Genomic DNA, 20,792 nt, shown 5'->3' on the forward strand with positions numbered 1-20,792 from the left:
CTATTAGCTATCCATCTGGCTAGCTATGTATTAGTTGTCCATTAGCCAGCTAGCTAAGTTTCTATCTATTTGAGTTATTCCAGGTTGAGTAAACGCTGGCGCATGTGTCTGCCGCTGCTCACCCACAGAAAAAAACTTATCCTCTGACTGTAAAGTGAGCTTGAGAGTTTTGATAGGATTATAAATGAAATGGATTATTATTATATGAGCTTGAAATGAGGGCGGCTGTCCAAAATACAATGCAATACATCCGTATTGGTTTGTATAGCGCTTTAACAACAGCTGAGGCTGGAACAAAGCACTAACATGGATAAAAAGGGAAATGCTGCCCCTTGTGGAATGGGAAAAACCTTACTAGAGTTCTGGCCAGCGCTTTATCGGCACCCAAGCAAGGAAAAAAAGCTAATTCGGGGATGGCGCTCTATATCATATTTCCAATTCCCGAATAAATTCCCGTCAAACCCACTGAACACCTGCCACATCAGATGGCTCTAATCCTTGACATACTGGAAGTCATATGATGACCACCGGCCTGTTGGGCGACTTCCCCTCAACGGACCTCACTTCAAACATTGCGGTGGAGGGCATGATGACGGTGGGGGTCTCGCACAGCCCACCCCACAACCCAAAACAGTAACATGACACGAGCAGGCATGACAAAGATCTTGCATCTGTCGGGAAGGCTAGCGCGCATATGGAATTTTTCCTTGTCATACTCAATCACTATTTTGTATGCCATTGGATCATGACAAATATTTGTGCAGTGGAAGTACAGGTACCATAACTCATTCGTTGCCATTCAAAAATGTGTCCACTCCAGTGCCAGGGTTTTTGTCATTGTCACTCAAATTCCAGGACCCAAAGAATATTGAGTTTTATGACTACATAAACATTCAATGCAGTGTAAGAAACCTTAGACTTTTTTGTTTCATTTAAAAAAAAAGAGTTAAATCCTAAATTATATGGGTATGGAGTTATCTGATCTTGAAATGTGGGCGGATGTCCAAAATATAATGATTTGAAATGTAGGATGTTCAAATATAATGACATACAAATTGGTTTATATGGAACTTTAACAACAGCTGAAGCTGGAACAAAGCGCTAACATGAACAAAAGGCAATTGCTGCTCCCTTGTGGAAGGGAAAACATTGCCAGATGTCTGGCCAGCGCTTTATCGGCACAACAGCAAAAAAAAAAAACTCAACCAAAACAAATTCGGAAATGGCGCTCCATGTCATATTTTCAATTCCTGAATAAATTCACGAATGGCGGTGAATGAGTTAAAAAACAAAAAATGTATCTTTGTTCATCTATGCAAAAAATTTAGAGTGACAGAAAGAACGAATAAATTATCTTCTATTAGATGCAGTGGTGGGCCTTCTCTGCTGGCCTAAAAATATCAGAATCACTGACTATTGTAAATTATATTTTGTCCATGAATTCTTATTAAATAATTCCAAATTATCCTTCAGCTTCCTTTCATTGCTTTTCTCCTGTCGTGCTACTCTCAGATGTGTGTTTTCGTATTTAATCATTTAACCAATCACATTTCAGCCATCATTTGTTACCAGAGTCAGAAATCTACCTGGACGCCTTCACAATCAGTTCTGCAGGCTCCGGAGCATAAAAATCAATGACGATAAAGCTGTTGTTTTAACCAATCAGAGTTCGAGTTGGCAAACCAATGACTGCTCGAAGGCACTGCCAACGTCAGAGATTGGCTAGTCACTAGCGCATACTGGCCAGAGCTAGCACACTGTATCTGTAGCAAGCTGCATAAGGAAATACATTTTTGTTTTAATTTAATCGCGTTTTTTGTCAACCCACAATGGCTGAAGGAGAAGAAGAATTGGATTCGGGTGAGGATACACTGTTAAAGTCATTTTCAAGATGGATTTTTCAAGAATAATTGGAGATCATTAAGAAAGGTAGGAAAGCTCGGAAGCTAGCAAAAACAGCAAATAATATTGAAATTTTATAAGGTTATCATGAATCCACACATTCAAAGTAAAAATTCGAACAGTTTCATGACAGTATGTCTTAAAGGACAACCGACGCCTCCGGACAAGTTGTGTCCATAATTTGTAAAATCACTTGAAATGTCTTCTACTGAGCGTATTTTACAAAGATTCCACGGCATATAGCTATATTTTACGTTTTAAGACTCGCTCTGAATATTCAGGAAGTCTTGTTGTAGCGACACGCAATGCATTTTGAGTACTTTGATCTGAAAACTTCATGTTGATGGCAAAATTTGCAAGAAAACACAAATAATGCGATGGTGAATCGTTGTGTGTTGCACCAAGACTACTATTTGATACTAGCTGACACAAATTCCCAGCAGACAAATCAGCCCATTTCCAAAGGAGCTTGGGCGCCATCTTGTGCATTTTCTGGGATGCTACATTGGAGTCCAGAGCCCTCAAAATGATCCGGAAGGACTTCTTTAATCGATTGCAAACATTTATGCTTTCCTCTTCAGAACTATTTAAATCATATTCATAACTGGATGAGTAACAATAAAGAATGGCTATCATATCAGCCTGCGTGTTTTGGGCTTTTTAGATGTTTTAAAACGTTTTTCTAATGTCAATGAGGAAACAAAAAAAAGTGTCAGTTGTCCTTTAAATTTCTTCAAGTCACAAGTTATTTCCTGGCCAACGACATCCTCGCGTGAACATGTAGTAAAATCACACCACACTCGCAGCTGTGGAGTGATTCAGATGGAGCACTACTGAAGGCCTAGCGATGAAATCCACGGCCCACCACTGATTAAACCAACGGCATTTAAACACTTTTACACCTTTCAACAATCACGCAAAGTGAACTTCTGTTGACTTTTGCTTCACAAGACGAGCCGCTGATATCGGAGCCCTCATGAAGGTGACCGGGAGTGCCTAGTAACGTGCTAACCACCTTGTGATTATTGAAACAATCATTGTAGCTTTTGCGGAGCAATGTATCCTTTTCATAAATAATTGAGTGGAGCACACTCTGGCGTTTGACGAAAATCCAACAAAAGGATGCCTATGCCCCAATGACCATGCGATGCTATTGGTGAAACACGTGCGGCCATTGATTTAATAACAGTTAATTGTAGTGGTGTGAACAGCAGAAGCCAATTAAAGGCTTCACATGCTCACACACACACACACACACACACACACACACACACACACACACACACACACACACAAGATCAACAGAAACACATCTGTTTTAACCCGTGGTTATTTTTACATGCTCTAGTTCCGAGGTCTTGTCGGTGCTTCCAAGTCGCAGGAATTCTCGGATGCCGCCATGAGGAATGTTGACAACGGTTAGAATTGAAAGGGTGATTATTAAAACTTATCCTATGACTGTAAAGTGACCTTGAGGGTTTTGAAAGGCGCTTATAAATGAAATGTATTATTATTACCATTAATTCAATTCAACCAAAATGTGCACATGAATGAAATGAACAAAGTAGAAAAAAATGTGTAGTAATTGGCCCTTGTTGGCATATAACTAACTATATTTTGGGTCTAGAAGTTAACAGAAGAACATTTGGACTAACACTACACCGGTCGAAGTGTACTGACAGTGTTTGAAATAACGCCCGGGGCGTACAACTTTTACGTCAGGCGTACAACTTTCAAAATTTGGGTAATTTGCATACTCGACATGGCAGCCAATCAGAAGCCTGTTTCGTGCTTCGGACTATACCGTGACTGTAAAGTGTATTTGAGAGATTTGAAAGGCGCTTAGAAACTAACACTTGTTTGGTAATTTGCATACTCGGCACAGCAGCCAATCAGAAGCCTGTTTCGTGCTTCGGACTATACCCAGACTGTAAAGTGTACTTGAGAGTTTTGAAAGGTGCTTAGAAAGAGGAGTCCACATGGCTTTTAGCAGACAATGCAACACAAACATTGCATTGTGCACCATGACGACAAACGACAACTGGAGCAAAATCTTCAGCAAGGGATATTTACCATAAATTAAGATAATCTAGTCAATGTGCGAAGAGGAGGAGGAGGAGAGAACATGTGGGTCACTGAACGCAGCAAAATGGCCACATGGTATATCCGCGTAGTAACCTTCAGATGCATGTTGCAGAGTCATCCTTAGCTTTATCCGAGCACGGGCAATGTAAAGCGTGTGCTATTGCCACGAATACTTCAAATAATAGCAATATTTAACGTCGTTAGCATATTGATAACAGTGACAGACAGAGAGAGAGAGAGAAAGGGGGGGGACCTTGGGGACGGTGAAGCATAAATTTTCTACGATTTCACAGCAAAGTGAACGCACCACGTGGCCAGTCAATTCACCGTTTAACGTCACGTTTTTCGTTTGTAATATTAATAATCGTAATAATATTTTACAAAATAATCCCGTTAAATGTATGGTTATATTTACTACATTTATTATGATGTTCGCTTTTATTAAAAACATTTTCTCGCCCGTTCGTTTACTCAGTAATGGTGTTAAATAGGAAAGATTAACATTCAATGAAAAATAGAGGTGAGGGGGCATACTTACTCTCACCATATGAAGACCGTACGCATATTGAGAGGGTCGTCAACATGGCCCAAAGCAAGACAGTGCTGTTGCCCATTAGTAGTTTGTCAGGTTTCATGTTCCTTATTTCATTTAAGGGGGAAAATGACAGTAATATCAAATAAATCCAAGGGTGTGTTGAAATCCGGAAGGATTGATGGGGAAACAATTGTAGTCCAAATAGCTGGGTTGGCTCCTCGTCCACTTGGATTTCAAAACTGATTTTTTTAATAGGTGGTGAAAAAAAATATCAACGGGTAATATTATTTCCTCCAAGGTGCACTGACTGCTATGAGAGCAGCAACGTGATGATGGTAATCCCCGTCTTCAGTTTCCATGTCTTCTTCTTCCAAGAACAACAAGGCCTCAGAATTTGGTTCTATTCGCAATACATATATCAGCAGATAAATACAACCAACATCACCACCATCTTCATCATCGGCAGGCGTGAAAGTCTCTTGCGTAGACGCGTGGATGAAAAAGGAAAAAAATACACCTCCGGAGAATAAGGAGGGTGGCGGCAGTGTGGTGATACTGCTTGTCAAAAAATAATGAATGAAAAATCCGCGTGGTGGATGTCTCGACGCCAAGAAGCCGCAAGCGAGGAGCACCGGCGTTCGTTGCCCGTCGTGGTCGTGCCAATGAAGCTTGAAGGGTGGGCTCGGGGGGGGGGGGTGCCACGCAACAGCAAATTGGGGCTGAACGCGTGAATACACACGCGTCTTCTCGAGCTAACGACGTCTTTTTTCTTCTTTAGTCGTCGAGAGAGAGGTGAAAAGGAGTCCACGTTGCAGCTGCTAAAATCCCACAGTGAGAGCGTGTGTGTTAGTGGGTCTTCCGTGGAATCTCTGCTGTAAACAAGAGTCGGCTTCTCTCTCACACACAAGCATAGTGCTCCGGATAAGGTGGCCGGGTGGAAAAGACGTCGTGGAATTCACTCCCAGCAGGGATGGATTCCCATCACCGGGATGTCAGGATTGAGTTGAGCATTTATCGGGACGGGCATTTATTCGATTTTCAGTTTAAGGAATCGAATAGTGCTGTAGGGTGCTCACTGGTTAAAGGAAAACAGACACAATTTTTTTGTTTCCTGATATCAGGAAAACGTTTTGTAGCATCTAAAATACCCAAAACACGCCGGCGGATATTTTTAGTCAATGCAAAACACCAATAAAAATGAGTTAAAGTGTCCAAAACTACTGCAAAATTACCGCTGAGATGCCGAGTTTCATATATATATTATTTAGACTCATAACATGCATTTCAAAATATTTCAAGCTTTTATTTGTTAGAATGTTTTATTATTATAGTGTACAGCTTATGAAAACTATAAAATCAGAGTTTCAAAAAATTAGAATATCACAGGAAATACACAGAAAAAAATAGTTTAAATAAATGAAATGAGCCAAACGCCGGTATTGAAGCATCCTGGTCTTCCATAAGACCCGAGCAGTGCCACAGGCTGATATCATCTATGCCACGATGCAGTACAGCAGTAATTCAGGCTAATGATGGCCCAATCAAGTACAGTACTGAATACACAAAATTATATTTTTCTGATGGCTGACATTGCATTGACACAAAACTCATTTTTCTGTTTATTTCATGTGATATTCAATTTTTATGAGACTCAGATTTTGAGGTTTTTATCAACTGTAAACGATAATGATGAAAATTATCACAAATAAAAGCTTGAAATATCTTGCAATGCGTGTTATGAGTCTAAATAATATATTCATTTCACATTTTGAGTTAAATGACCTAAATTAATGAACTTTTTTCACAATATTATAATTTTCTGAGTAGTACCTGTAGTGGTGGAAACGATCCTGAGACGCTTCATCCTGAGACGCTTCATCCAGACGATGTTAAGTGTCAAACATTTCAGTCATGTCTCAGCTCATTTTTCGAAGTGGAACCTGAGCAAAATGAGCCAGTGGGACAAAAAGTAGCAGGATGTGTAGAAGCAAGACATTAGCGTAGACGTATTCCTTGTCTCCAGAACTGGTTTCTCATGCATCTTCCAACTAGTTATCGTGTACAACGCCATGTGGAGAAACACGCAGGCATCCGTTGTTTATCTTATAACTCAATATGAGAGTACCATTGGTAAACGATTATAAAAGTGACTACAAAAAAAACAAAGATTCGCAATTCGTAGTGTAAAAACAGAAACAAAAAGCTTTCTTAAATGAAAAAAAAGTACAAAGTTTCAGCGGTACCATGTCTTACTCGTTCGTACAAACACATCCAACGTTCTTTTATCGCCCTCTGCTGTCTCAATTGAGTCGTTACAGTTTCACCTCAAAGCAACACAAGCGCAACACTGTCAACACTGTAAACACAGAAACCGTGGTTTAAATAGATATTTTTGGGAAAGTAGTTTTCCATTCAAGAAAATGCATTTTTAATTAACACGGGGGACAAAATATTGGAAAAATACATGTTAAGTTTCATAAATCATAAATCGGAAGATTTTCATACTCGCACGACTGTGGTACGTGTCAAAATAATGCGAGCGTTACATTATTGTACATTTGAAGTAAATAAAACACAAACATGCTTTCATTGTTTATTTATACATTCAATTAGGATTATCTTTTTACATTTTCTTTTGTTTTACCTTACAAATTGTTGTGAGCATTGTGGTCAAAATTTGAAGTCTACCGACTAAATCGTGAGACTTAACATGTATGAGTTTATTTGTCCTGATATTTTGTGTTAAAGCCCAAATTCCGATATTTAATACTTTGTAGGAGAATGAGAACGATGAACATGAATACACTCAAGTTTGGCAGATACTGTGACTATACAACCTGAATAAAAGATAATTATTTTAGTTTTTGGTGACTGACATTGGCGTCCTCTCCTCTTCTATTGCATTAACTTTGAATGCATCAAACACATCCCACGACTGAGGAATGAGCTGGCGAGAGAAGGCCAGCTGCACCAGATATGACATGATGACGACGACTGCCAGAGAAATAAGCACAATCAATGTCCTGAAAGGAAAGTACTGCGTGATGACGCCATCCTCGTCCCTCCAACCAGGGAAGAGTAGCACCGGAGGGATACCAAGTGCTGGTTCTCCACTCAGGACACGCAGCAGCAGAGCGGTTACATAGCCACTGATGGCACCGTAGCAATTGCCAGAGCGGAGATGCACCACACATGCCAGCTGCGGGGCAATAACACAGTAGAGTATGTCGTTTGATAATACCCATAGCGCAAGGATGCTGCTCTTGTTAAAGGCCAGACCGGTTCCAGCCAAGCCCACTAGGAGCACACTAATCCTGATCACCCACTGCAGCTCTCTTTCTGATGCCTGTTGTGGAAAAAAAGAAAAGATCATAAAAATTGTGGACCGTTTCTCAATGCCGTTTGACTCACATGCTGCTCTTAAAGGGACACACACACCTGCTTTCTCAAGGTTGACTTGTATATGTTTTGGGTGAACATGGATGCTGAAGAAAGCAATGCAGAGTCCATGGAAGCCATAACTGCTGCCGCGAGCGCCCCAGTGCCCAACACTGCCACCCAGGTAGGTGTGATGTAGGACAGAGCCAATGGCAGGACATTGCTTGCTTCCCCGCGATCGTAAGGTGGCGGTAATCCGTATTCTGTCTGGTCCCAGTCTAACCGAGAAGAACATACAGAAAACAAAATGGAGGAGAATTAATTATAATTCAGGACAAAATGGCTTCCTTGTGTCTGAGTCGCATTATGTAGTGTTGTAGGGTGGGTGTGTGTTTGTACCTGCAGAAGTCGCCACAGCTCCAATGATCACCGAGGGGATTCCCATCAGAAAAGCAAAGCCGCCAGCAGCAAAACAGGTGACCTGAGCCTGGGTTGAGGAGGATGCTGCGAGAATCCTTTGGAATAGAGCCTGGGAAGCCAGTCCTCCAAAACCCTTCCGACGGGGAAAAAAAAAAAAATATATATATATATATATATATATATATATATATATATATATATATATATATAATATTGTGTGGATGACAGATTGAGTACAGTTTATTTCTTCCATTTACATGAAGACCTGTGATAATGTAAAATTGCACTGACCAGTGTGAAAAAGTCATCAGTCCACTTTCCTGCATCTTCAAGCTTGACTTGTCCTAACCAGGGAAAGCTGTTTGACTGGTTGAAATTGGTCATTGGTGAAGGATCAGTCACAGCGGGACTGAGAAACATAAACGGAATGCAGAGCCACTACAAAAAAAATAAATAAATAAAATTTAGACAGATCAAAATGTGAAAAAGTTCAACTTAATAGAACTGAAAAAGAACAACTTTAATCACATAACCTTTGTACATTTTATTTGATAGCTCACCAGACTGACGAATATGAAGGACAGTTGGATGATATCAGTGTATACAACTGCGTAAAGACCTCCTAAAAAAGTGTAGCTGATGGAAATAGCCGCGGAGATTGGGATTGAGATTGTTGATGACAGGTCCAGGATGTTACTCATCGTCCCCCCTGGAATGGAAATTAAAGCATAACGTTAAATCAAAGGTCTTTGTGGAACAATGACTTTTGCTGTCAAAGAGAGAATCTAAATTCATTGCAAATTTCAGCTTTTCTTCTGACAGGAAGAGTTCATGTAAGATAAGATGAGATAAGATAAAATGAGATAAATGAGATAAGACGAGACCAGTTAAGATGAGAATTGATATAAGATGAGATGAGATAAGATAAGATGAGATATGATGAGGTAAGAGGAGTTAAGATGAGATAAGACGAGATAACAAAATGAGCTGAATTGAGATAAGATGAGACCATTTAAGATGAGATGCAATGTGATGAGATGAGATGAGATGTGATAACACCAGTTAAGATGAGATAGGATGAGATGAGATAAAAGGAGATGAGATCATATAAGATAAGATGAGATGTGAAAAGATGAAATGAGATGAGATAGGATGAGATAAGATGAGATAAAATAAGATGAGATGCGATAAAATGAAACAAGATGATCCTGTGATTGTAGTGACCTTCAGAGTTTTGAAAGGTGCTTAAAAATGAAATGTATTATTATAAGATGAGATAAGATCAGATGAGTTAAGATAAACTAAGATAAACTAAGATAAACTCAGATAAAATAAAATACGCTATGATAAGATAAACTAAGATAAAATGAACTAAACTAAGCCAAGAGAAGATAAACTAAACTAGGCTAAACTAAACTAAGCCAATATAACCAAAATTAAGCTCAAATAAGCCAAGACAAGATAAGATGAGACAAGAGGAGTTAAGAGAAGTTAAAATGACATAACATAGGATGAGCTGAATTGAGATGAGATAAGATAAGACGAGATAACATAAAATGAGCTGAATTGAGATAAGATGAGATCAGTTAAGATGAGATAAGATGAGATGAAATAAGATGAGATGAGATAAGATGAGATAAGATGAGGTGAGATAAGATAAGTTGAGATAAAATAAGATAAAATGAGATTAGATGAGATGAGATAACATGAGATGAATTGAGATAAGATGAGGTAAGATGAAATAAGATGAGGTGAGATAAAATAAACTAAAATAAGATACATTAAGCTAAGATAAGCTAAGATAAGCTAAAATAAACGAAGAAAACATTAAACCAAGGTAAACTAAACGAAAATGAGATAAACTAAACTAGGCTAAACTAAACTAAGCCAAGATGACCTAAACTAAGCTATTACAAGATAAGATAAACTAAACTAGGTTAAACTATGCTAAGCTAGGGTAAAATAAGCTAAGACATGATAATGACATAATATGAGATAAAATGAGATGAGAAAAGATGAGACGAGATGAGATACGATGAGATATGATGAGGTAAGATGAAATAAGATGAGATAAAATAAACTAAAATAAGATAAATTAAGATACATTAAGCTAAAATAAGCTAAAATAAATGAAGAAAAGCTAACTAAGGTCAACTAAACTAAGACGAGATAAACTAAACTAGGCTAAACTAAACTAAGCTAAGACAATAAAATAAGATAAACTAAACTAGTCTAAACTAAACTAAGCTAAAACAAGATAAGCTTTATTAATCTCACAATGGAGAAATTTCCAATTTACAGCAGCAAAGTTAAATTCAAAAGCAGTTGAATATCATGACTAACCAAGGGCAGCAAGGATGCAGGCCACCCACAAAATATCACCGAGCAGAGCAAGAAGTAAAATTGCTGTGGTGAAAAATTGGCCATAGCGGTCCTGAAATGGGTCCAACATGGTCAAGTAGTGTTTGGACCTCATCGGTTTGGCAAAAAACAATCCCGCTGGAAAAACACAAAACAGACAAGAAGTGACCTCCTGACAAAAACAGTGGCAGTTTGAATTTCAACGGCGCCTTTTGTGCCTGTAAAAAAATGGTATTTACCAGTTAAAAAAATTAGAAAATAGGCAAGAGGCCCAAATGCCCAAGCGAGACCTCGACTTGGAGAATAAACAGCCTCGGCAGTGCCCAAAATATAACCTCCACCTATCCATGTTGCTAAGAGAAAGCATAGAAACAAAGTCAGTGGCAGGAAAACAAAACCAAAAAAATGGTGAGATGAAACAAAAGTCTTACCTGCCATGGTGAACACGCCAGTCGCCACGTTGATATCACGTCCTCCGACGATGGCGACTTCGCTCTTTCTGCCCGAGCATTTCTTCTCCATTTGCTTTGATTTGCGCGAGGCCAAGATCCCGGTCACCAGAATGACCGCATAAAATACCCCCACAGCCACAAGTCCAGCCACGTGTACTGCCATGTCTTGAGATCTTCAGCGCGTTCGCGATGCCTTTGGGAGAATCAAGACTCCAGATGGTCCTTCTTGTTTAGATCGTACAATTAGGATGTTTATTGGTCGGACCGCAGAAAGCAACCGCTACTCTCCGCAAAGTACAAGAAGTTCTGATTTTTTTTTTAAAGATGTGTCGTTCGCGAACGAGCCGGCTCTCTGAAGTGAACGAAGAGAGCAGCATCCAGACAATGAGCGGGAATACCGAGAATAACTGAACCAGTGAGGACGAGGAGCTCACTACAGTACTTTTTCGCGATATTCTATTTTTACGAGTAGTGCCTGTATTTGTGGCATTGGGTGTATAAGGCACACAAATAGCTTATTTATGAAATACAAAATAATGGAAATCCTAAAAACTGAGTCAATGCGTGGTCTACTTCAGAACGTTCATCCAGACGATGGAACCCATTAAGTGTCAAACATTTCAGTCATGTCGCAGCTCATTTTTTGAAGTGCAACCTGACCAAAATGAATCAGTGGGACAAAAATTAGCAGGATGTGCAGAAGCAAGACATTAGCGTAGACGTCTTCCTTGTCCCCAGAACTGGTTTCTCATGCATCTAACGTCATGTGGAGAAACACACAAGCATCAACGTTGTTTATCTTAGAACTCAATATGAGAGTACCATTGGTAAACGATTATAAAAGTGATTACAAAAAAATAAAGATTCACAATTCGCAGTGTAAAAACAGAAACAAAAAGCTTTGACAAATAAAAAAAAGTATAAAGTTTCAGTTGGTCCACGTTTTGCTCGTTCGTACGAACTAATCAAACGTTCTTTTATCACACTCTGCCGTTTCATTTGAGTCATTACAGTTTCACCCCGAAGGATCACGAGCGCGACACTGTCATTACTGTATAAACAGAAACCGTGTTTTAAATACATACATTTTTGGGAAAGTAGTTTTCCATTCAAGAAAAAAAACATTTTTAATTAATACAGCGGACATAACATTTGAAAAATACATGTTAAGTTTCAGAAATCATAAATCGGAAGATTTTCGTACTCGCGCGACTGTGGTGCGTGTTAAAACAATGCGGGCGTTACAAGAGTGTAAATTTGAAGTAAATAAAACAAACATGCTTTCACTGTTTATTTATACATTCAATTAGGATTATTTTTTTTACATTTTCTTTTGTTTTACCTGACAAATTGTTGTGAGTATTGTGGTAAAAATCGGAAGTCTACTGACTAAATCGCGAGACTTAACATGTATGAGATTATTTGTCCTGATATTTTGTGTTAAAGCCCAAATTCCGATATTGAACACTATGTAAGAGAATGAGAGCGATGAACATGAATACACTCAAGTTTGGCAGATACTGTGACTATACAACCTGAATAAAAGATAATTATTTTAGTTTTTGGTGACTGACATTGGCGTCCTCTCCTCTTCTATTGCATTAACTTTGAATGCATCAAACACATCCCACGACTGAGGAATGAGCTGGCGAGAGAAGGCCAGCTGCACCAGATATGACATGATGACGACGACTGCCAGAGAAATAAGCACAATCAATGTCCTGAAAGGAAAGTACTGCGTGATGACGCCATCCTCCTCCCTCCAGCCAGGGAAGAGTAGCACCGGAGGGATACCAAGTGCTGGTTCTCCACTCAGGACACGCAGCAGCAGAGCGGTTACATAGCCACTGATGGCACCGTAGCAATTGCCAGAGCGGAGATGCACCACACATGCCAGCTGCGGGGCAATAACACAGTAGAGTATGTCGTTTGATAATACCCATAGCGCAAGGATGCTGCTCTTGTTAAAAGCCAAACCGGTTCCAGCCAAGCCCACTAGGAGCACACTAATCCTGATCACCCACTGCAGCTCTCTTTCTGATGCCTGTTGTGGAAAAAAGGAAAAGACCGTTTCTCAATGCCGTTTGACTCACATGCTGCTCTTAAAGGGACACACACACCTGCTTTCTCAAGGTTGACTTGTATATGTTTTGGGTGAACATGGATGCTGAAGAAAGCAATACAGAGTCCATGGAAGACATCACTGCTGCCGCGAGCGCGCCAGTGCCCAACACTGCCACCCAGGAGGGTGTGATGTAGGACAGAGCCAATGGCAGGACATTGCTTGCTTCCCCGCGATCGTACGGTGGCGGTAATCCGTATGCTGTCTTGTTCCAGTCTTACCGAGAAGAACATACAGAAAACAAAATGGAGCAGGTTTGATTATAATCCAGGACAAAATGGCTTCCTTGTGTCTGAGTCGCATTATGTAGTGTTGTAGGATGTGTGTGTGTGTGTTTGTACCTGCAGAAGTCGCCACAGCTCCAATGATCACCGAGGGGATTCCCATCAGAAAAGCAAAGCCGCCAGCAGCAAAACAGGTGACCTGAGCTCGGGTTGACGAGGATGCTGCCAGAATCCTTTGGAATAGAGCCTGGGAAGCCAGTCCTCCAAAACCCTTCCAACGGGGATATATATATATATACAGTAAAGTCTCGTTATATCGATATCGGATATATCGATAGTCCCGGTTATAGCGATATTTTTCGGACTCCCTAGAATATCGATATAACGAGAGTTTACTGTGTATATATATATATATATATATATATATATATATATATATATATATATATACAGTAAATATATACAGTAAAGTCTCGTTATATCGATATTCAAGGGAGTCCGAAAAAATATCGATATAACCGGGACTATCGATATATCCGACCCTGTTTGCATGTAATTTTCTCCGTGCGTGCATAGAAATAGTATCGATATAACCGGGACTATTGATATATCCGATATCGATATAACGAGACTTTACTGTATATATATATAGGTTATATCGATAGTACTGCTTATTACGATACTATTTCTATGAACGCAAGGAGAAAATTTACATGCCGCAGGATCGGATATAGCGATAGTCCAGTTATATCAATATTTTTTCCGACTCCCGAGAATATCGATATAACGAGACTTTACTGTGTGTGTGTGTGTGTGTGTATATATATATATATATATATATATATATATATATATATATATATATATATATATATATATATATATATATATATATATATAAAAGCATGCTAAGCGAACGAGCACTGGACTGTCATCTTCATGTAGGACAGGGGTGTCAAAGTCATTTTTTGCCGCGGGCCACATTGCAGTTATGGTTTCCTCTCGAGGGCCGTTATGAATTTGGGGAACCCATTAGAATGTTTAAATACCTTCAAATATTACACAGAGCACACAGCAAATTGAGACTCGTTTTCAAATCTCAAGTCAAGAATAATGACTTATTGTGGTTGACATCCAAAAATATGAAATTTTGGCTCAGATTTTAGCAATCATCATGGAATTTAACAAGTTTGATTTGCTTTCGCGGGCCGAAAAAAATGATGTGGCGGGCTGGATTTGGCCCGCGGGCCTTGACTTTGACACCTGTGATGTAGGAGATCTGGTCTTGGACTACTTTACAACTTGGTAAACTCCTTCACAGGAAGAGCTCATTCGCCAGGTTACAAATCTATCAATTAATCTATTTGCCATCTATTAGCTATTTAGCTGGCTGGCTAGCTATCTCTCTAGTTATCTTTTAGCTATCTGGCTGGCTAGCTATCTAGCTATCTTTCTACTAGCTATTTATTAGCTAGCTAGCTCGCTTTCTATTTCTGAGTTACTTCCAGGTTTAGTGAACGCTGGCACGTGTGGCTGCCGCAGCTCACCCACAGAAGAACGTATCCTGTGACTGTATTATTATTATTATTATTATTAAAGGACAACCAAGTAAAATGTCTATGTTCTGTTGTTTTATAGTTTTGGGTGCTTGGGACGTCCAGGGGCGTGGTATTCAAATCAAGAAGACTATGTTTTACTAATGTATCAATTAAATTTGCATATAGTCTCAATAAATAGCATGGCAGAGGGTTGCAGAAGTTGGGCGTCGGTCATGAATGGCTGCGTCCCCTGCCGGCAGTAAAAGACAATCTTCCTGTGTTCGAGCCTTTGTTCACAGTGTCCGACCAAACCTCCCTCACAGAAAGATTTTGATTTCTCATGGTAAGTTGATCAAAGGGGCCATTCTTTCCAGTCTCACTCCTTTTTATCTCACTCTCATTCCCCATGTGAGCTGAACGATGCGTCCCCCAAGAGAGAGTAGGCCACCCTATTGTTAACCAGGGTGAGTCCGCACGTACAGCCGTCAAGTCGCAGAGGGGTAAGTAAGACCACAACTTTAGTAAGCTGACGAAGCTCTTTGGATGAGGAGCGGAAACATCCGACACCTTCAAGGAAGTACAGATGACAGCTGAAGAAATATTTTCATTGGAAGACCACATCTGCTTTTTCTGGTCCCTCATGTTCGACCTGTTTGCCACTGGCATCCTTACAAAAGGAATGAAGCCCTCACGCAACTTATCCCCGGGGGGGGGTTTCAAACTGAAAAAGTCCTTTAGCGCTATAAGGTGGCAGCTCAGGGAGGAGTATGGATAACATATTGAGTACAGTTGATTTATTACATTTATATGAAGACCTCTGATAAAGTAAAATTGCACTGACCAGTGCGAAAAAGTCATCAGTCCACTTTCCTGCATCTTCAAGCTTGACTTGTCCTAACCAGGGAAAGCTGTTTGACTGGTTGAAATTGGTCATTGGTGAAGGATCAGTCACAGCGGGACTGAGAAACATAAACGGAATGCAGAGCCACTACAAAAAAAATAAATAAATAAAATTTAGACAGATCAAAATGTGAAAAAGTTCAACTTAATAACTGAAAAAAAAAACAACTTTAATCACATAACCTTTGTACATCTTATTTGATAGCTCACCAGACTGAAAAATATGAAGGACAGTTGGATGATATCAGTGTATACAACTGCATAAAGACCTCCTAAAAAAGTGTAGCTGATGGAAATAGCCGCGGAGATCGGGATTGAGATGATTGATGGCAGTTCCAGGATGATACTCATCGTCCCCCCTGGAATGGAAATTAAAGCATAATGTTAAATCAAAGGTCTTTGTGGAACAATGACTTTTGCTGTCAAAGAGAGAATCTAAACTTATTGCAAAGTTCAGCTTTGAAAGTGGACACGTAGTTTTCTCTGACAGGAAGAGTTCTTATAAGATAAGATGAGATGAGATGAGATAAGACCAGTTAAGATGATTTAAGATGAGATAAGATGGGATGAAATAAGATGAGATGAGATAAGACCAGTTAAAATGAGATAAGATGAGAGAAGATGAGATAAATTGAGAGGAGATAAAATAAGATGAGATGAGATAAAATGAGATGAGATAAAATAAGATAAGATACGATGAGATAAGACCAGTTAAGATGAGATAAGATGAGATGAAATAAGAAGAGATGAGATGAGATAAGACCAGTTAAAATGAGATAAGATGAGAGAAGATGAGACCAGTTAAGATGAGATAAGATGAGAGAAGATGAGATAAATTGAGAGGAGATAAAATAAGATAAGATGAGATAAAATGAGATAAGATGAGATGAGATAAGATCAGTTAAGATGAGATAAGATGAAATAAATTGAGAGGAGATAATATCAGATAAGATGAGATAAAATGAGATGAGATAAAATAAGATAAGATGAGATAAAATGAGATGATATAAAATGAGATTAGATATGAAAAGATTAAATGAAATGAGATAAGATGAGATGAGACATGAAAAGATTACATGAAATGAGATCAGAAGAGATAACGAGATAAGAAGAGATGAGATCGATAAGATAAGATAAAATAAGATAAACTAAAATAAAATACATTAAGATACATTAAGCTAAGATAAGCTAAAATAAATAAAGAAAAGCTAACTAAGGTAAACTAAACTAAGAAGAGATAAACTAGGCTAAATGAAGCTAGGCGAAAGTAAACTAACCTAAGACAATGAAATAAGATAAACTAAACGAGTCTAAACTAGTCTAAACTAAAATAAACTAAGCTAAGAGAAGATAAACTTTATTAATCTCACAATGGAGAAATTTCCAATTTACAAAGCAGCAAAGTTAAATTCAAAAGTAGTTGAATTTCATGACTAACCAAGGGCAGCAAGGATGCAGGCCACCCACAAAATATCACCGAGCAGAGCAAGAAGTAAAATTGCTGTGGTGAAAAATTGGCCATAGCGGTCCTGAAATGGGTCCAACATGGTCAAGTAGTGTTTGGACCTCATCGGTTTGGCAAAAAACAATCCCGCTGGAAAAACACAAAACAGACAAGACCGCTAAGTGACCTCCCGACAACAAACAGTGGCAGTTTGAACTTCAATGGCGCCTTTTGTGCCTGTAAAAAAATGATATTTACCAGTTAAAAAATTTAAAAAATAGGCAATAGGCCCAAATGCCCAAGCGAGACCTCGACTTGGAGAATAAACAGCCTCGGCAGTGCCCAAAATATAACCTCCACCTATCCATGTTGCTAAGAGAAAGCATAGAAACAAAGTCAGTGGCAGGAAAACAAAACCAAAAAAATGGTAAGATGAAACAAAAGTCTTACCTGCCATGGTGAACACGCCAGTCACCACGTTGATATTACGTCCTCCGACGATGGCGACTTCGCTCTTTCTGCCCGAGCATTTCTTCTCCATTTGCTTTGATTTGCGCGAGGCCAAGATCCCGGTCAGCAGAATGACCGCATAAAATACCCCCACAGCCACAAGTCCAGCCACGTGTACTGCCATGTCTTGAGATCTTCAGCGCGTTCGCAATGCCTTTGGGAGAATCAAGACTCCAGATGGTCCTTCTTGTTTAGATCGTACAAGTAGGATGTTTATTGGCCGGAGCGCAGACCGCAACCGCTTCTCTCCGCATTGTAAAAAAATGGAATGTATTATAATAATAATAATAATAATACATTTAATTTACAAGCGCCTTTCTGAACACCCAGTGACACTTTACAATAAAAACAATACATAAAACAATAAAAACAAAATCATGAATAAAACAATAAATAATAAAATAGCAGATTAAACAAGACCACGAAAGCAAGTTTAAACAGGTGGGTTTTAAGGGGAGATTTGAAAGTAGGACGGGAGCCAATATTACGGATGTTGGGTGGAAGTGAGTTCCAGAGTTTGGGAGCCGAGCGGCTGAAAGCTCTGCACCCCATCCTGGTGAGACGGGCAGAGGGCATACTGAGGTGGAGGGAGGATGACGATCTGAGGGCCCGAGAGGGAACGGAGATTTGAAGTAGGTCAGACAGATAGGGGTTGGGGGGCAAGGTTATGGGTTATGGGTGGCTTTAAATGTAAACAGAAGTATCGTGAAATCAATATGAAGTTTAATAGAGCCAGTGGAGCTGCTGGAGGGCAGGAGTGATGTGGTGAAAGGAGGGGGTTTTAGTGATGAATATTCAAAGTCCTCACCTCTGTAGTGAATTTGGTTAAAATAATATTTGGTTAAAATATCTTTTTTTTTTGTGGTATGAACTTTTTCCTCTTATTAACCAAACTCACACACATAAACACACACAGTGAGTAAAAAGTGTGTGTATCCAAGTGATCCAAGTGTATTTTTTTACATGATGCATAATTTTGCATGATTTTTGGTACTTGATTAGTTCAAGCAACACAAAAAAAACTGAGGAGCCACTTGGGAGCCAAAAATAGGCGGATCATTTTAGTGAGCCGAGACAAAAGAACCGGCTCTCTAAAAAGAGCCAGAATTCCCATCACTATTTTTTTTATCGCTGTCAAAGGACCGGATCTAGCGTTGTTGCTGGGTTGCCAGATCCGCCCAATATTACAGCATCCGTTAAAGTTAGAGTGAGTTCTTGTACAATGCGGAGGGAAGCCGTTGCTTTCTGCGCTCTGGCAAATAAACATCCTACTTGCACGATCTAAAAAGGACCATCACGAGTCTTTATTCTCCCAAATGCATCGCGAACACGCTGAAGATCTCAACACCATGCTCGCCAAACACAAACTGGCAACGGACATCACAAAAGAAATATTGACATATTTACACAACGGGCGTGATCGTTTCAAAACATCTAATGATTAGTGTTTGACTTACCATGGCAGAACTTTGAAGCAACATGACTATGATACCTGCCAACTTCTGAAACCCGATAAACAGAGTAATACACCGGGATCCCGGTTACTGCACATGCGCAGTAAACTGTCTGCATTTCCGCTTTTGTAAACTTTTCAAATAATGAATAGCGTACTACAACTTTTAGACGGTAATTGTAATCATTTATACGAGTAGCAATTAGCCAAGGTTAACAGGTATGAAACTCAAACGCGCGTCATTTTCACCTTTAATGGAGCGAAGTCTAACTCCTGGAAATGCGAGGGAGTATTCCTCACGAAACGACTGTAGTTTTCTTCTACTTTTTACACTTTTTGTTGGTTTTTTTTCCGGTAGTTGCCATTACACGACAATGATAAAAACGACGCTAACTCTTGAGTCTTGATTCCAGGAATGAACTGTCACTCTGGATTCCAAGAAAAGACCCGTACCACGCGCATGCGCAATTCATCTCAAGGAAGTTAACAGCGAGCACTGTGCCGATGGCCTGTTCTCGTGTTTTGAATTGACATTGAGGACAGTAAAGTACTTACAATTTTGATGATTTTGGATTTACTGTTTCTGTTGGAAACCGTAATTTTCTTTATTAACCCGTAACCCGGAATGGGATAATGAAAACCATCGTTTTTTTACAGAGTAGTTTGCAGGTTTGTGATGTACAAGAGAATTTTTTTACAGCAACAAGTTTTTGTTGTCATCCCAACCTGTAGCGTGCAAAGGACTTCCATCCCTCAGGGATGGATCTTAAATTCAAGAGAGAAAATAGTCACGGAATTTATGTGTTTGAACATGCCTGTCTGATTTATTGGATTGGATTGGATTCGATTTGCATTTAGTCATCTGGCAGTGGAGAACTTTACATTTCACACCAGCAAACTTATGAAAGGAATGAACGAAGTAGAGAAACAAAATACACGAGCTTCTGGAAAGGCAGCCACTCTCGCGGCGCCATGTTGAAGTCAAAAGAAGAAAAAAAATGCTTTCTATATGGTTTCTTTAATGTGTTTTTTTTTTCACAAGAATTTTTGCCACTGACTTTAAACAAGGAAGGAAGAAAACCAAAGAAGTTGTATACGTTGGCTATCAAATACAGTGACATACAGCTTACGAACGCTTTAGCTAATGAACTTTTCGCCTTACGAACGTTCAATTTATGACAATTTTACCTTGGCATACGAACTATTTTTTTGGGAAATACACAGATCGCCACAATGAGTGATGTGTCGTTTGCGAACGAGCTGGTTCTTGGAGCTTCTACAATGGAAGCCGGCTTTTTTTTCCTCCTCTATTCCCCACCCCCAGCCTTCGGAGCCGCACGTGATTGGTCAAGATCCGTGGTAAAGGAGGGAGTGGACACACGTTGCAGTGAGCGGGGGGAGGGGTTACAGAAACACACACACACACACACACACACACACACACACACACACACACACACACACACAC

At 39.5% G+C, this 20,792-nt stretch overlaps 3 protein-coding genes across 3 annotated transcripts in view; all 3 read right to left on the reverse strand.

The window, feature by feature from the left end:
- Window positions 1–5,428, reverse strand: part of igf1ra (insulin-like growth factor 1a receptor) — a 108,375-nt gene extending 102,947 nt beyond the window's left edge. Inside the window, exon 1 of the mRNA XM_088995975.1 lies at window positions 4,526–5,428. Coding sequence (XP_088852101.1) covers window positions 4,526–4,622 — 97 coding nt within the window. The 5' untranslated portion in view covers window positions 4,623–5,428. The remainder of the gene's footprint in view (window positions 1–4,525) is intronic.
- Window positions 5,429–6,232: 804 nt separating this feature from the next.
- On the reverse strand, window positions 6,233–11,296 carry LOC148897637 (high affinity choline transporter 1-like). Its single transcript, XM_088995923.1, has 8 exons — window positions 11,113–11,296; window positions 10,921–11,034; window positions 10,664–10,819; window positions 8,881–9,029; window positions 8,612–8,758; window positions 8,300–8,429; window positions 7,961–8,178; window positions 6,233–7,868 (listed from the first exon to the last, which is right to left on the reverse strand). The coding sequence occupies exons 1-8, from the start codon at window positions 11,294–11,296 to the stop codon at window positions 7,380–7,382; spliced, it is 1,587 nt and encodes a 528-aa protein (XP_088852049.1). The 3' UTR covers window positions 6,233–7,379.
- A 1,153-nt stretch (window positions 11,297–12,449) lies between these two features.
- Window positions 12,450–18,012, reverse strand: LOC148897638 (high affinity choline transporter 1-like). Its single transcript, XM_088995980.1, has 8 exons — window positions 17,812–18,012; window positions 17,620–17,733; window positions 17,356–17,511; window positions 16,128–16,276; window positions 15,859–16,005; window positions 13,597–13,750; window positions 13,254–13,471; window positions 12,450–13,177 (listed from the first exon to the last, which is right to left on the reverse strand). Exons 1-8 carry the CDS (start codon window positions 17,993–17,995, stop codon window positions 12,689–12,691), a joined length of 1,611 nt encoding a protein of 536 aa, XP_088852106.1. The 5' UTR covers window positions 17,996–18,012; the 3' UTR covers window positions 12,450–12,688.
- Between the last annotated feature and the right edge of the window lie 2,780 nt (window positions 18,013–20,792).

This window comes from Hippocampus bargibanti, linkage group LG05 (assembly GCF_051943395.1).
Source record: "Hippocampus bargibanti isolate YZ-2025 linkage group LG05, ASM5194339v1, whole genome shotgun sequence".
Taxonomy (NCBI): Eukaryota; Metazoa; Chordata; class Actinopteri; order Syngnathiformes; family Syngnathidae; genus Hippocampus; species Hippocampus bargibanti.

Bases quoted from the DNA above. Each gene is read 5' to 3' on its own strand.
- LOC148897638 (XM_088995980.1), bottom strand. From the start codon at position 17,995: ATGGCAGTACACGTGGCTGGACTTGTGGCTGTGGGGGTATTTTATGCG. The intron at 13,751-15,858 runs GTCAGTGCAATT...CCCCGTTGGAAG, and splicing joins CTGATGACTTTTTCGCACTG to GGTTTTGGAGGACTGGCTTC. The intron at 13,178-13,253 runs GTGTGTGTGTCC...TTTCCACAACAG, and splicing joins AGTCAACCTTGAGAAAGCAG to GCATCAGAAAGAGAGCTGCA.
- LOC148897637 (XM_088995923.1), bottom strand. From the start codon at position 11,296: ATGGCAGTACACGTGGCTGGACTTGTGGCTGTGGGGGTATTTTATGCG. The intron at 10,820-10,920 runs GTAAATACCATT...GTGTTTTTCCAG, and splicing joins TTTTCTAATTTTTTTAACTG to CGGGATTGTTTTTTGCCAAA. The intron at 7,869-7,960 runs GTGTGTGTGTCC...TTTCCACAACAG, and splicing joins AGTCAACCTTGAGAAAGCAG to GCATCAGAAAGAGAGCTGCA.